This window comes from Lynx canadensis, chromosome A2 (assembly GCF_007474595.2).
Source record: "Lynx canadensis isolate LIC74 chromosome A2, mLynCan4.pri.v2, whole genome shotgun sequence".
Taxonomy (NCBI): domain Eukaryota; kingdom Metazoa; phylum Chordata; class Mammalia; order Carnivora; family Felidae; genus Lynx; species Lynx canadensis.
In genome coordinates this window covers 39,884,438-39,901,323 of record NC_044304.2, presented here as the reverse complement: position 1 = coordinate 39,901,323, position 16,886 = coordinate 39,884,438, and the positions used below count along the sequence as shown (strand labels likewise).

At 43.7% G+C, this 16,886-nt stretch overlaps 1 protein-coding gene across 1 annotated transcript in view; it reads right to left on the bottom strand.

The window, feature by feature from the left end:
• GXYLT2 (glucoside xylosyltransferase 2) overlaps nucleotides 1-10,145 on the bottom strand; it is a 75,546-nt gene extending 65,401 nt beyond the window's left edge. Inside the window, exons 1-3 of the mRNA XM_032592489.1 lie at nucleotides 10,052-10,145; nucleotides 9,363-9,468; nucleotides 4,960-5,152 (exon numbers count right to left, since the gene is read on the bottom strand). Coding sequence (XP_032448380.1) covers nucleotides 4,960-5,152; nucleotides 9,363-9,468; nucleotides 10,052-10,145 — 393 coding nt within the window. The remainder of the gene's footprint in view (nucleotides 1-4,959; nucleotides 5,153-9,362; nucleotides 9,469-10,051) is intronic.
• Nucleotides 10,146-16,886: the final 6,741 nt, after the last annotated feature.

The following is a 16,886-nucleotide window of genomic DNA, read 5'->3' as shown; positions in this document are numbered from 1 at the left end:
TTTGAGATGGATATATGGGAGGGAAATCTCAGAATGAGAAAGAGGAAGAGTGATAAAGGATTTAATAACTGATTTATGAAGGCCACTGACCAATGAGAAGCCACAACCAGGCACAAATACCCAGCACAACTGCACTGACACATCAGAACGGACACCGGGCACAAACACTCAGCACAACTGTGCGACGGCACAACAGCCCAAAATCAGCCCTGGAAGGGGAATGGGAAGGTCCCATGGTCTGTTGCTTCCCTTGATTCCTTGATCTTTAGGATCCTACCTTCTAGAAGGGTTTATCTACCTTTGCCAATCTATGTCTTTTAACTGGACTGTTCAGTCCTTTTACATTTAAACCAATGCATGTATTTGAACTCCAGCCACTGAAAGTTCCTGCTGACACGTATTCCCGTGGCAGAACCACATACCACACCCACAAAGAAGGCTGCCATTCCACTGGCCCTACCTATCACCAGAATGCAACGGTGGTTATCCCCACTTCCGGGTCCCACTTTTTCCTGACAGATGAGCCAAGCCTAAAGCACACGTCTGATTCACGAGTTGCCTAGAGAGGCAAGGAAATCAACCAGCTGGTATTTTCAGCTTCTATATTGGGAGATGACAAGACCAAATGAAACTCCAAAATATTAAGTATCTATATTATACTTGGTAAATATCACCAGACATACTGGACTCACACAGCTTAAAAAATTATTTTTTAAAGTCTACTTAAATATAGAATTCACCCATAAAACAGCTTCTAGAGGAGTCATGATATCAACTGGCACTTTGTTTTGTGTTTTGCCCTAAGATATACGGCCCTGAGCTTCACTAGAAGTTATCACAAGAAACTGGATATTCCCACAATGCCTTGGTTTTGTAAGCGACACTTTAGAGGAGGGAGGCGTAACTTGCCCCTGCACACCGGCATCTCCTGTGGCTTCACACAGCCTAACTGCTGCTAATCTACTTCGGAGCTAACAAAGTGCCCAACATACTGGAGATACTCCAAAGAATCTTCGTGGAATGAAAGAATAAATAGATGATCTGAGTCAGCCTCACAAGTATGCTCTACAGTAAGATTCATTTGCCCTTCGATACAGGTGAAGAAATTGTGAGTGAGAGAAGTTCTGTAACTTACACAGGAGACAAGGTTTTTTTTTTTTTTTTATCTAAACTGGCACCATAATCCTTGCATGGAAGAGAAAGGGATGAGGCCATATGCCCTGCCTGTCTTTTAGCACCCTAGTACAATTTCCTTTGTTAGTTGAGCTTCACTGGTCTGACAAAGACCTGAGGAAATGAGCCATCAAAGGAATAAAGTCATCAGAGCAATTCAAATGATTTTTCAAATTCAATGATTTTTCCATGCAAGTCAGTTCCTAATTTATAATGCGCCCATTACTATAGCTCATGGCAAATTACCCCCCAACTTAGCAGTGTAAAACAACCATTTATTATGTTCACAGATTCCACGGCTCAGGTGTTTGGACAAGGCACAGAAGGATGGCTTACACTGCTGTATGATGTCTGTGGCCTCGGCTAAGAACTTTAAAGGCTGGAGGCTAGAATCTGAAATCTGGTCCACTCACATGCCTGGCAGCGGAGGCTAGCTACATGCTGGGGACCTCAGCTCCTCTCTGAGCAGGTCTCTCCACACAAGCCCTCTGTATGGACTAGTTTGGGCTTCCTCACATGTTGGCCAGATTCCTGGGGCAGGTAACCCAAGAAAGAGTGAGGCAGAAGCTGTATCCTTTCCATGCCCTAGCCTCAAATGTCACCTGAATACTACATTAGCATACTCTCTTTTATACATACATACATACATATGTAAGACATAAGTAGATGTGTATGCATTAGCTATTATCTTATAACAAGTTATCCCTAAAACTTAGTAGTTCAAAACCACAAAAACGTATTCTCTCATGTAGTTTCTTAGAGTCAAAATTCTGTAAGCTGGGCTGTTCTGGCTTGGGTGGCTCATGAGCGTGCAGTCCAAGTTGTGACTGGGGCTACAGTCATCTGAAGGCTTCATGGGGCGGGACCTTCCATTTCCAAGCTCACTCGTGTGTTACAAGCAGCTTTCAATCCTTATCATGTGGACCTCTACAAGGGCTGCTCTGACATGAAAGTGGCTTACCCCACGGCAAGTGACCCAAGGGGAAAGTGAATGTGACCAAGATAGAAAGTGCAGTGCCTTTTAAAACCTAATTTCAGGGGCCCCGAGTGGCTCAGTTGGTTAAGTGTCCGACTTCGGCTCAGGTCATGATCTCACTGTTTGTGGGTTTGAGCCCTGCGTCAGGCTCTGTGCTGACAGCTCAGAGCCTGGAGCCTGCTTTGGACTCTGTGTCTCCCTCGCTCTGTGCCCCACCCCCACTGATGCTCTGTCTCTCTCTGTCTCAAAAATAAACATTAAAAATTTATTAAAAAAATAAATTAAATAAATAAATAAATAAATAAATCCTAACTTCAGAACTGATGTTGCGTCGCATCCTCCCTATGCTGCTGGTCACAGAGGCCAATCCTGGGTCAGTGAAGGAGGGAAGCACAGGAGGATGTGAGTAACACAAGGTGGGGGTGCTGGGGCTTCTCTGGAAAACACGGTCTGCCCCATATACATAATTGTACATACACGCATCTTCCTTCCCCTCATCTTTTTTAAGTTCAAGTCTAGTTTGTTCTGCTCCGTCTCATGTCCCAGCCTCTAGCACACAGTGGGTACTCAAGAAATACTTGTTAGATGGATATTGTGTAAGACATTGCTAGAGTTTGCCCACAGCTAGTTTATCCTCCCTTCCTGCACACTGAGCACTTCTCAGCCCCTTGCCGCTGGGTGAGCCTCGTGACTGCTTCTGGGCAGTTACATGTGAGCAGAAAAGACTCACATAGCTGTCAAGCTGAGGGAGTGAAACGCATAGTCATGAAGCACTTGTCTCTCTCTTTCCTGTATGGCATCCCAAGAACTTTAGATGCCAAATGTTCCAGCAGGTGCAACTCAAAGCATGAATAGTCTTGAAGCACCTGCCTGGCTCAGTCAGAAGACCGTAAGACTCTTGATCTCAGGGTTGTGAGTTCGAGCCCCACGTTGGGTATAGGGATTACTAAAAATATATATATAAACTTAAAAAAAAAAAAGAGCATGAACAGTCTTTGTCATCTTCGGTCCCAGACCTGAGTGCCTGTGTGAAACATGTAGCAGGCACAAGGCAAGTCTCTGAGCTTTTCAGGAGGTGTTACAGCAGCCTAACCTAGCCTATCCTGATTCCAGATACCTTAGCTCTTTTGATCAATGCTACTAGCTTCAAGTTACAAACAGGGAAGCTGAAGCTCTAAAAGGCCACCAGGCTTGCTGGAGATCAAGCAGCAGGTGCACAGTGGAGGTGAGGTTTGCATTTGAGTCTTCTGCCTACTAGCTTGAGATGGAGTACGGTACAGTGGTTAGGCTCACGGAGCTTTGAGTCTGTGACCTTGAACTGACACCTGATGAGCAAACCACTAACACTCTCTGTGCCTCGATGATCTGTTTGCAAAACAGAAACAGGAGTGCTACCTTCCCGTAAGGGTTAAAGAAGAGTACATCACAAATCAGAAGCCCTTGATAGATGATAATCACCATCACCATCACCATCATCACCATCTCCTGTCCCCACAGCTTCAGAGCAGCTAACCACATGTGTTCCATCCCCTTCCCCTTCCTTTGACTCAGATCTTTTTTCAAGGCAGTTTCCAATTAATTTCAAAGCTTCAAGACTATTTGTTCTTTGGCTTCCCTTGGTGAGGATGTCAAGATGATATTTTTCTTTAGGAAACCTAACATGTTTTCTAGCTTTCTGTTATTAGCCTTTCTCTGCTCAACATGCCTCTCTGGCATTTCTCATTAGTGTGGCCAACCTGGCGACAGGAGGCCGCCTGCTTTGACCCCAGTCAACAGACACAGAGCAAAACAGGGTCTCACTCTCCCAGTACTCGAGGCCTTACCACAAGAGAAAACTTCCGAGACAAAGCAAAGTTTGGTCTGCAAAGTCACACATGTACCTAGACTGAGGACAAGAGGTGGTTCCAAAGCTCTCCTTGTGTACTGGTAAAAAATTATTACTTGTTCCTCACTGTAGGAAAAGTCAAATAAACAAGGATCCAGATATACAACAAAATACTGTTCAGCCACCAGAAGAGAAGAGGTAAGAATGTTTGAGTCCTGACCTGGAATGATGCTGACAATATGGTTTTAAGGGGGGAAAAGCAAGTTCCAGAACAACACATAGAGAATAACTTTGATTTTGTAAAAGAAACACACTTGAATCCAGGCACATACAATTGCATGTGTTAAACATGTAGATGTTTAATTTTTTTTCAGTGCCAAAAGGTGACTTTATTAAAGCACAGGGATAGGACCCATGGGCAGGAATAGCTCCCCAAACATGCAGATGTTTATATATACAAATACACATGTACACACATATACATATACTCACACAGATACATACATACACACACACACACACACATCTGCACATGAAAAAATATGGAAAAATAACTCAAAATCGTTAACTCTGATAGTATCTTATGTGAGACTGAGGGTAGCAAGGACTCGTACCTTTTAATTCATAACATCTGTATCATTTGAATTTATTTTAATGAACATCTATTACTTGTCATTCAAAAAACATATATAAATAGATTTTTTAAAAAAGCTACCTGTCCCCCAAATAAGAACAATGTTAACGACACCAGAGGCTCAAGCCCTGGGCTTCAAGGGCATCATCACATAGAACCCTTACAGTATCTCTGTAAGGCAAGTGTAATGATCCCCGCATTATAAGTAAGAACAGTAAGGCTGACAGTCAAGAGTTTATGGCCACACAGCTGAGTCCACAGCAGAAATACATTAGCAACCAGGATATGCATTTCCCAGAATGCAGTCTGTCTGCACTCAGGAATATGGTGCTGCCATTTACACACATTCACCTGCTTCTCAAACTCGGGCTTCAGAGAGTCTTCTGTGAAGATGTGGAACTGGATCTTCCTGTGGCTAAAGAGTACAGCTGATTTGAGCATGACCAGTGTCTCCTCCAGCCGATTGCCACAGGCCACCACGGCCAAGTGGATCCAGAGCTCTGGAGGCAGCACAGCCTGGAAACTCCTGAGTTCTCCAGGCCTCCTAGGAAGAGGAAAAACAAGTTAAAGCTATTACTAAACTCATAAAAAAAAAAACAACAAAAAAACAAAACAAAACAACCCAGCTAGTGAATAGTTGGAACATTTCAAAACATGAACAGGCACAATCTGTTATATTTTATAAAGTGATAAGCATTTTGACAATTCTTCCTGCTTAGAGAAAAATACCATTTATTCCCATATTTATCCTGGCAATAGCAGCATGAGTCACTGTTTGGCCTGCCTTAGGTGTCTGAGACTTTTTCTGCCCCACTCAGCTGTCGAGTGCCTGCTGCCTGCCGAAGGGCCCATGTTTGGAAATAGCATTGCTAAGCTTCAACAGCTGACACAGGGGTTGTGGTGCTCACACTCAGAGAGGCCACGCAAATTAGATTTGAACGCAACATGAACAAGACAAGGGTGGGTCGTGGCTTTCCCATGTGAAACGAGCAACATGATACTTCCATCATCTGGATGGTTTTAGGTTGCGGTGGAATGCATGACCACCGCACCAAAGGAAAACCATGCGAGTCCAGGAGGTGAGCAAAGAAAAGAACATATGTGCCTCCATCACATCCTCGGAAAGTCTTGAAGAAACAGGTGTTAATCCTAACTGTCTCGCTCAAGATTCCTGAGGTGGTAGACTTGAAATTCAGCCTCCAGCATGTAAGTCGTATTAATAAGAAACAGGCAGGAGAGGAGGCAGGTTGAGCTGAAAATTACCAAGGTATCAGATACTGAGTCAACAGCTGAGAGGGGAATAGGGTCCAAGAGTCCAGAATCATCATCCAGCTATTTCCTTGTAATAAAAGATTTGTTCCAGACAAGGAGACGCAGCCAAGCCTCAAACACACCACTGAGAGACATTCGCAGGCAAGTTGGAAGGAGTTGGCCTGGAAAAGGTGCCCTGAGACAAATGAAACTAATTTACTTGCACAAAAGAGTTGGAGGCCAGGGAAACTTGGACGAGGAATGCTACCTTCCTTCCAAAAGCTTCGAGTCCAATCAGTGCACTGCTCCATTATCCACTGCTCTGCTGAATAATGGAAGTCTTGCTCCAGATTTCTTTCATCAAGAGGAGAGGTGAAGATGTGGGTGGGGCACTCCAGACAGCTTTCCAATTCAGTTACTTACGAGCATGCTCAGGGGAAGCTCAACGAAGTCCAGATGCCGAGAGACGCTCAGATTCCACTGACTTCAGGGATCCACAGGAAGACACTAGAGATGTCCTAAGCATCTCCCAATGTTGTCCTCTTCTCTTCGTCCTCCTCCTGCTACGTGATGAGGCCACCATCTTCTCTCACTTCGATTGCTCTGTCAGCTCCCTAGATGGTCCACCTGCCTCCAGTCTTATCCTTAACTCCCACCCTCCGATTTCTTCTTGTTGGCACCAGAGTGAAGTTCTTCTAAAATGCAATTAGTACTGTGTTATTCTTTTGATTAAAATAAGGTAAGGGCTCCTGACTGCCCTCAAGATTGAGTCCAAAGTGACGATCATGGCTCCTATTTACATCTCTAGCATCTGCCTCCAGCACCTCCAGCCTCGGTGGACAGCCCTTCATAACAGTGGCCACAGTCACATATTCATACTTTCCATCCATTTTCACTTCTGGTCAGCAGACTGCTGAGTTGTCTCCAGGTCTTGGCACACGTATTCTCTCTCTCTCTTTCTCTCTGTGTGTGTCTCTCAGAAATTTTCCCCTCTGCTCTTTTTCTTGCTAACTTCAGACCATTTATTAACCAACAAATCTATACTGAGTACCTACCATGCGCCAGGCACTGTTTTAGGTACCAGGAAGACAGCAGTGAACAAAACGGATATAGATGCCTGCCCTTGAAGAAATTACATTGTCAACGTGGTAGGGGAAAGACAAAGAAGGAAGTAGCACTCAAAGCAAATAGTAACTAAATAGCTTATATAGAAAGTTATCCCGCGATAAGGACTATGAAGGAGGTATACCCTTGAACAGGGAGGGATACAGGAGTGGCCGATGGGCTGGTAGATATTTTTATGCAGTGCAAAGTTGGGAACGTCCTCACTAAGATGGTGAGATCTGACGACAACTTGAAGGAGGTGAGGATATGAGTCATGGGCATTTCTGGGTGAGGAGCATTCCAGGCAGAGGAGACAGTGAGAGCAAAGGTACAAAATCAGGAGCATGTCTGGTAAATTCAAGGACCCCTGCCATAAGGACTCTGATGTCTTCCCTTCCTGAGCCCTGTGGGTGGGTTTTCATACCTACTATTAAAGCCAGCTTCCAATTAACTTATGTAAAAGGATCAGAAGGCTGTGTCACAGATAATGCTAAAATCACAGTCAGTTACAAATCATGCAAAAGACTGGCCAAAATATGCTACTGATAAGATTCAATGCAAACTGGTTTCCTTGAAATTATGCTCCACATTTAGGAGCACAGGTATCATCCAAAGGTTCGAAAACAGTCAATGTAATAGCATAGCTACCTTAAATATGAAATACTGCTCCGTTCCAAATAACTCTGTCCAGTTTAGCTTTACATATTGAGCTTCTGCTTGAACAAAGGCTTTGACATTAGTAATCAGGGAAATACAAATGTAAACAATAAAGCGATTCCATTTTATTTTCAGATTGGCAAAAATTAAGGAATAAAATAAACGTTGGATCATCCAAGCTTCAGAGTGGATATGAGTGTGGGGGACAGCTCAGAAAGAACCATGGGCAGTAAAGGTGACCCAAACATTTTGGACAACCATTTGGGAATGTCTAGGAGGAATGAAGATGCACATACACCCTCCAGCCCTGTAGTCCTACACCTACACATGTAACCTAAAGAAATCTTATACATTTGCACAAGACCCATTCAACAATGTTCACAGCAGCCCGGTTTGTAATAGTGAAGAACTAAAAATAACATTGCTGTCCATGCAAAGGAGAACATGAATATATGTAATGTGTTTAAGAGGAATACTACATAGCAGTGAAAATGAACAAACCAGAATGTCACATATCCACATAAGGCCAAAGAGGAAAAAAGCAACTTTCAAAAGAATAATACCTTAGATGAAGCTTGAAAGCAAGCAAAGTAGCACTCTGTGTTGTTCACAGACTCGTGTAGTAAAAGTAAACATACGGGAGGATGATAAACATCAGATGCAGGATGGTGGTTATCTCTGGGGATTTAAATTTTTTTAAGTTTATTTCTTCATTCTGAGAGTGAGAGAGAGAAAGCAAGAGCAGGGGAGGAGCAGGAGAGAGGGAGAGAGAGAATGCCAAGCGGGCTCCAGGCTGTCAGTGCAGAGCCCAACATGGGGCTCAATCATACAATGACTTCAGCAGATATCAAGAGTCAGATGCTCTACCGACTGAGCCGCCCAGGTGCCCCTAAATTTTTATTTCTTAAGATGAGTGCTAGGTACGCAGAAATTCATTATGTTATTATCTGTATTGTCTTGTATGCCCAAACTATTTGACAATTTTTTTAATGTTTATTATTTTTGAGAGACAGGGAGAGATAGAGCACGAGCAGGGGAGGGGCACAGAGAGAGAGAGAGAGAGAGAGAGAGAGAGAGAGAGAGAGAGACAGAATCCAAAGCAGGCTCCAGGCTCTGAGCTGTCAGCACAGAGCCTGACATAGGGCTCAAACTCACGAACAGTGAGGTCATGACCCAGGCCGAAGTCAGACACTTAACCAACTGAACCAGGTGTCCAGACAATTTTTTTTTTAATTAAAAAAAGCTTGCCCTCCTCTGCAGCCTACAGGCTACTCTCTGCAGACTTCCATGATTTGGGACTGCACAGTACAAAAAGCAGGGGCTAGGGACTGCAACCTTTCTTGGTGTCTGGTGACAGGTATTAAAAAAGAAAAATAAAGGCCTCTCCTGGTGGCAGGTCAAGTATCAGTGGTTGGGATTTAACGAGACCTTTGCTGCCCCCACTCTCTTACTTCTCACATTACATTAAAAATCTCAGGCTTCAGGTAGTAAGCATTTCTGTCAGGTGATCACAATGAATAGTCAAGTTTAAGGGCACTGAAATGGTGTGCCTTTCACCAGCTCCTACCAATGACGCACTCAGCACCTCTCCGATGTCACTTGAGACCTTTGAGGATCAAGCAAGTCCAGTCTATGAACCTAAAACTCCTTAACGCCTTGAATTACAGAGTCTGGGCAGGGAATGGGTGATAGGGAACTGGAACACCGTTCTGACGGATGGCTAACTATGTTCTTATTTATACTTTATAAAAGGAGACTGGAGTAGACACTTGCTGCCCAGGATTTTGAGGAACTTCCAGCTAAGGCGGGAACTGATGGTACCCATCTTGGCCACCACACTGGTAGAACCTGAATGGGAGTCAACACAGTAGAAAGCAGAGCCAAAAGGTGATGGGGGTGGGGTGGGGTCACATGTCTGCTGGCATTACTTGAATACTTGCCTCCAGGTGCCCCTGACCATAACTGGATACAGTTCGATTCTTAAGCCAATACATTTCCTTTTACTTAAGCCACATGGAAACAAACTTACGGTGTAGCAATCACAAAAGAGTCCTAATGCAGGGCTTAAAAATGTTTCCAACCCCCTTTGACTAGCGCCACCTCTCTCATATTCTCACCTTGAGTCAGCTTTTGAAATGCTCACTGAATCCATTTCTTCCTTGTTGCTCAGTGCTAGGGCCCTGATCCAAAGGCTCATCCTTCTTACAGTTTTATAGCTGGAAGAGATACCAATTAGCATCTAGCGCAGGGGATTCCCTACCCAGCTGCACATTATAGTCATGCTAGGTGCCTGTTAATATGCAAACCTCCACACCACAGAGATTCCGAATCAGTGGGGCTTGGGAGAGATCCTGGAGCTTGCTTATTAACACAGTTGTACCACAACCACCCACAGTTCAGCTATAGCCAAGAACCAAAGATCTGAGCTGACCTGTCACCTCCCCTTTCTCTCCCAAACTCTCCCTCCAGGCCCTCAGGAAAACCCACTCTGTGCTCAGCTTTTCCTCAGGGAATTCTCTTCGCATCTTGACTTAATGAAAACATGGCCGCTTTGTGAGGATGCCACCCCCCCCCCCAGCAGAACCCCCAAGTGGAGGCTGCTCTTCCTCCCCTGACCCGGGAGCCCCCGGGGCAATGAGAGGACTGGTGTCCTCCTTGTTTCTCACTGCTACACCCAGACATGGCACGTGTCTTCAGGGTGAAGTCTGTGGATGAAAACTCTTCTACCTTTTTTTTTGCTGGCATCTCCCAGCTTCCTGAGACTTAGCTCCTCACTCACAGAATTCCTCCCCCCACCAATCCCTGCTAGCATTCTTGAGGACTTCATCCACTGTTCAGAAGATGCTCAAGCCTCCTGACCCTTGTGTTTCATGACCTCTGCACCCACCACCTTTCCTTCTTTCTACCTGAGACACCCAGTGCTATGCTCACATCCTGGACCTTTAAAACAAACTGTGTCCTCCGCCTGGAATATTCTTCCCTTTGCACAGATCCTCCTTTTCTTTTAAACAGCAGGATGAGCTTCCCTGACTACCTCATCAAGGGAACACCCTCCCTTTTATTCTCTGTCACGGTTTTTGCTTATTTTCTTCCAAAATCTTATCTCAGCTGGTGGTTACAAATTCTTTCCTTTTAATTTATATCAAGGGCACATTATATACCATCAAAATAAGGCCATGTAAGTAAACAAAAAATATCTATCTTTAAAAAAATGATCAGAATAGGGATGCCTGAGTGGCTCAGTCGGTTGTTAAGTGTCCGAATTCAGCTCAGGTCATGATCTCGCAGTTCATGGGTTTGAGACCCACGTCGGGCACTGTGCTGACAGCTCAGAGCCTAGAGCTTGCTTCCAGCTCTGTGTCTCCCTCTCTCTCTGCCCCTCCCCTGTTCGTGCTCTGTGTCTCTCAAAAATAAATAAAAATTAAAAAAATAAAAAAGATCGGGGCGCCTGGGTGGCTCAGTCGGTTAAGCGTCCGACTTCAGCTCAGGTCACGATCTCGCGGTCCGGGAGTTCGAGCCCCGCGTCGGGCTCTGGGCTGAAGGCTCAGAGTCTGGAGCCTGCTTCCGATTCTGTGTCTCCCTCTCTCTCTGCCCCTCCCCCATTCATGCTCTGTCTCTCTCTGTCTCAAAAATAAATAAACATTAAAAAAAAAACTGATAATAAAAAAATAAAAAAGATCAGAAAAAAATACACAATGTACACTTCCAACTAAAAAATATAAAACATATGTGTTGAAATATTAAAGTTGGTAAATGAAAAAGGATCTTGCCCTATATGACTACTTTTTCATGTTATATCCTGGTCTTTATTCCACTGAATACATATTTTTACAGCTATATTTTTTTTTTTTTTTTTTAAATTTTCAGCTTTTTTTTTTTTCAACGTTTATTTATTTTTGGGACAGAGAGAGACAGAGCATGAACGGGGGAGGGGCAGAGAGAGAGGGAGACACAGAATCGGAAACAGGCTCCAGGCTCTGAGCCATCAGCCCAGAGCCCGACGCGGGGCTCGAACTCACGGACCGCGAGATCGTGACCTGGCTGAAGTCGGACGCTTAACCGACTGCGCCACCCAGGCGCCCCTTTTTACAGCTATATTAATAGTATGCATTCAATTTTTTTTGTTTTCAATTTTATATTCTGTTTCTCATCTGATTTTTATTCTTCTTGTCACTTTCTAAGTCTTTAGAACCATCATTTTCACTGCCTCTCTACTATTCCCTCCAACTAAAACACCATAGCTTATCAGCATTTCCCTTTTGTTGGGTGTTTCCAACTGTTCTGTCGTATTTAAAAAAAAAGTCTGACACTAAACATGTGTGTGCCAACAGACTGTTTTCTTCTTTTCATTATGTCCTTTGACCGCATTCCCAGAAATGACATTAGTAGGTCATCATCCTATCAAGAATGTAGTAACCTTGACAGTTTCTCAAATTTACCCAAGAGTTATTAGAAAACACCATACCATGAGAAAAAAACAACCCCCCCCAAACGTAACAAACATGATCCCCTACACCTCTGAGTATTTGTATGACATAATCACGGAGCCGACTGTGGAAACACGATGAGATGGGTTTGCATACGGCATCTGTGCCTCCAAATTCCGCATGTTCTAGAGGGTGATGCGTCAGTTACAATTATCATTAAGACACCGCATCAAATCACTCTGAGTCTCTGAGTGAGAAAGCTATTCCACTTCCGGTTCTTTCTCAACAATGTCAATGAGAGAGTCTCAACTTGGTGCTAACATGTCTTGAACACCTTTCTAATGTTGCCTAATCCTCCCTTTCAACTAAAAAGACAGCAGAACTCAGATACAGAACCTTCAACGGCCAAGTTAGAAATACGCAAGGTTGTTTCATCTTCTCAGTGTCTCCTTTGATGATTATTTCTTATTTATGTTACTGCCGACAATCCATGGCCGCGATAGAAAAGTTTCCCCTAAAATAAATACACTAAGAGGGTGCCTGGGCGGTTCAGTGAGTTAAGCGCTCAACTCTTGATTTTGGCTCAGGTCATGATCTCACCGATGGTGAGCCTCACACTGGGTTCTGCCCTGAGGGCGGGGCCTGCTTAAGATTCTCCCTCTGCCCCTCCCCCACCTCTCTCTCAAAAATAAATGAATAAACTTAGAATGTGCAGAAATTAGAACCCTCACGCACTGCTAGTGGGGCTGTAAAATGGTGCAGCCACTTTGGAAAACAGTTCCCCAGTGCTGCAGAAGGCTAAACGCAGAGCCACCATGTGACCTGACAATTCCAGTCCTACGTATCTACCCTAGAGAAATGAAAACTTACATCCACATGCAAACTTGTATACAAGGGTTCACGGCAGCATTATTCATAATAGCCAAAGAGTCTAACCCAAAAGTCCACCAACTGATGAATGGACAAACAGAAGGTGGCATATCCATAAAACGGAAAATGATTTGCCAATTAAAGGAATGAAGTGGTGACGTAACTATAGCATGGATGAACCTTAAACAAGTGAGAACCTTGCGGAAATACAGCAGACCGCATACTGATGATTCCATACACAGGAAAAGTCCACGAGAGGAAAATCCATAGAGACATAAAGCAGATTAGTGGTTACCAGGGACTAGGGGAAGAGGCAAATGTGGACTGATTGCTTACTGGGTGCAGGGTTTCTTCTTTGGGTGAAGAACATATTCTGAAATTAGATGTGGTCATGGTTGCACGCTCTGCAAATAAACTAAAAACCACTGTCTTGTACACCTCGAAAGGGTATTTGGATTGTATCGCTATCAAGCTGTTAATTAAGTAAATAAATCACTGATGTTTAATGACAAATTTTTTTTTTTTTAATGTTTCAGGTTAGCAATGGTAGTAGAGCCATATTATAAGAATGATGGCTCTGATGCGGGATTGCCTGCAGTTTGGAAAACACTGCCTCAACTGTCCTGGCTCAACCCCTCCTTGTACAAACGAAAAATGATATTCAGAGAAGGCTCAGAGGGAGAGCTGCCTCACCAGCTCCACACTGTCCGACACGAGGCGTCTCCTTAATCGTTAAAAGTCTCGGGAGTGTGACTTAATTAAACTTCAATTTCTGGAGTGTATAAATAATGAAATACGGCACTTATGTGTAGCACTATTTACTTTGTAGCCTATTACTGCAAAACACACTGAATTATTAAAGCAAGTAATTGGTTGTACTCAGACCCTCTTTCCTGCTGTCTCTTGCTACCTCTCTTACCAAGGCTTCTCCTGAACTGACAAGCTAAATTAACTCAGATAAACCTGATGCCGTGATACAGACAAGCTGTGGAAGCTTCGCAGAAAATCCTAGTTCTTTAAAATACAGTCTGGGGCACAGGGGTGCCTCATCGATTGGGCATCCAACTTCTGCTCACATCATGATCTCGTGGTTTGTGGGTTCGAGCCCCTTGTCGGGCTTGGTGCTGACAGCTCAGAGCCTGGAGCCTGCTTTGGATTCCGTGTCTCCCTCTCTCTCTGCCTCTCCCTCACTGACATTCTGTTTCTCTCTGTCTCTCAAAAATAAGTAAATAAATAAACATTAGAAAGAAAAAAAATTTTAAATACAGTCTAAAACCGTGCTGTTGGTAACTTGTTTTAAGAGGGAAGGAAATATAGAAATATTTGGGGGGGGGGGAAGGGCAGAAGATGAATTTGAAGAAATCACATCTAGGGGAAGAAGAGATTCCCTCCCAAGCGGAATCCTTCCAGATGAAACCATAGCTATTTGGAACCTGCAGAAGGCCTGCAGATGAGGCCAGAGTGGCAGTTTAGAAGTGGAAACACCTCGATTCAGCCCCTGGAAGGAGTCTGGTAATGGGTAATTATATCCACGTTACATGTTGGCAGTGAGAGGCACTAATAAAGTTCCCTGCAAACCACAGGTCTGGGAACACGTTCGTCCCCTGACAAAAAATTTCCCTGCTGGAGCTGTGAGTACAGCCTTCACTTAGAAACCCAGACATGACGCTGAGGACCGTGCTAACAGTTAAATCACTTTTAATGACCCATGGTTTGGAGTTAAATCAAGTATCATTAATCTTCCACGATAGGCAGAGAAGCTGACGTTTGCCTTGAAGCCATGCTATTATACGAATAGTGTGTACACAGTGCCAAAAAACTGCTGGGGGAGGGGGGCAGTGCATAATACAATTATTTGATAAGTATGCTCAATTATGAATAGCATATTTTTAGTTTGGATCACGATATCTAAAATATGGCTGTGCTCCTAAACAAAGTCTAGGTCCAATACATAGGAGATGTTCAAAGCCTGAAGTTGTCAATCTTATCTATATGTCTATATGTGTGCGTGTCTGCTTTTAGAAACTCTTGGACACATATACCTCCTTTATGGTGAGTAAGTGGCAGTGCAAGGATTCAGACTCAGGAAGCTGGACTTTGAAAAGCTGGAGCTTTTTTTTTTTTTTTTTTTTTTTGAGATTCTCTCAAAAAATTATTTCATCATTATGCTCTATTTGGAGCTATACACCAGTGATCTAGAAAAGGAGCCTGCTCCGGGCAAATAAACCCTTTATCTGTACTCAGGGCTCGACACTCAGTGATCTGAGCTTGGGTAGGATTTTAGACCCCATCCATGCACAGCCCCCCCGGGCAGGATGCCTAATGCACACCTTTACCAACTCTGCCTTCGTAACCCATGCATCCCCCATTACCTGACATCATGCACAAATGTATTTATACATATTCCTCTCCCTCTAAATCTGTGATACTGCCTGGACTAATTCTCATTTCATTTGTTCCCCTTATGATTGTTTCTGACACACAGGAGATTCTATTTCTCCACCTCCCTCTTCTTTTCAAATTAAGCTGTTATTGAGATGGCAAAATATGAACTAGCAGAGCTAGTTTGAGATAAATAAATGGCTGGTGACATACGAGGGAAAAGAATGAGGATTACATATTCTGCAAACGGACACTTCTAGCCCATTTCCGAAAAAAGAACATGAAACACCAACTTAAGGGGAGGAGAAATGGTCTCTCCATTTAATTTCCATCCTCCTAGGCCTCAGGCCAATAAGGGATTTTTAATTTTTATAATTTATATATTTTAACTTATTTTGTAAGTTATAAAAGGAATGCAAACATTCATCACAGAAAAAATTTTAAATTCAGACAAGCCAAAGGGGGGGGGCACCATAATTCCAATTCCATAACCACTGTTAACATACAATGGAATAACCTTCCAGAGTTACATTCAATATATGTGAATGTGTATATATAACCACGTAAATACATTAAAACATTTTTTTTCAACGTTTATTTATTTTTGGGAGAGAGACAGAGCATGAACGGGGGAGGGGCAGAGAGAGAGGGAGACACAGAATCGGAAGCAGGCTCCAGGCTCTGAGCCATCAGCCCAGAGCCTGACGCGGGGCTCGAACTCCCGGACCGCGAGATCCTGACCTGGCTGAAGTCAGACGCTTAACCAACTGCGCCACCCAGGCGCCCCTTAAATTTTTTTTTTTCAACGTTTATTTATTTTTGGGACAGAGAGAGACAGAGCATGAACGGAGGAGGGGCAGAGAGAGAGGGAGACACAGAATCGGAAACAGGCTCCAGGCTCTGAGCCATCAGCCCAGAACCTGACATATTAAAACATTTTTAAGGGATAATTTTTATAGCCTATTTTTCCCTTACAAATACGAAAAATCTTTGAAAATAAAGAGAGACTTTATCAAAGGATCTTCTTCAAAGGGATTCTAGAAAGCAATCGAGTAGCTCAAATTGCAAGATCTGTTCCCAAGGACAGCATGGTGATAAGCAGTTTGACTTCAAAAGCACATGGGCCTGGCTTCAAATTCTTGGCTGCTCCATCTCAGGCAAATGCTTTAACCACCTCTAACCCTCAATTTCCACATCTGTAAAATGGGCATACTGATTATAGTGAACATCTGCTTCTGGTTTTGGTGTTTCTTACTAGCATCCATTTCCAAGAGTTTCTTTCTGATAAGAGCACCTTAATTGTCTTTTGGGGAAACCATTCCTTTTCTGCTCTCAGTCCATGAGGTTTGGAGGGGCTGATTCATCCACTCCCTAGGCAATGACATCAACAATCAGATATGCATGGGATCCATATCAGGTCAATAGAGGCAACTCTGGGACTCTCGTTGGACGAAGTTTTTCCCTTGGCAGTGACTGAAGGAGGAAAAGGTAAGCCCAGACCTGCTGGAATTCTCCAATGGAGAAACCCACGTGAGGGTGTGGCCCACACAGAAGGCAGCAGAGATTGAAGACAGAGGCAAGATGGCT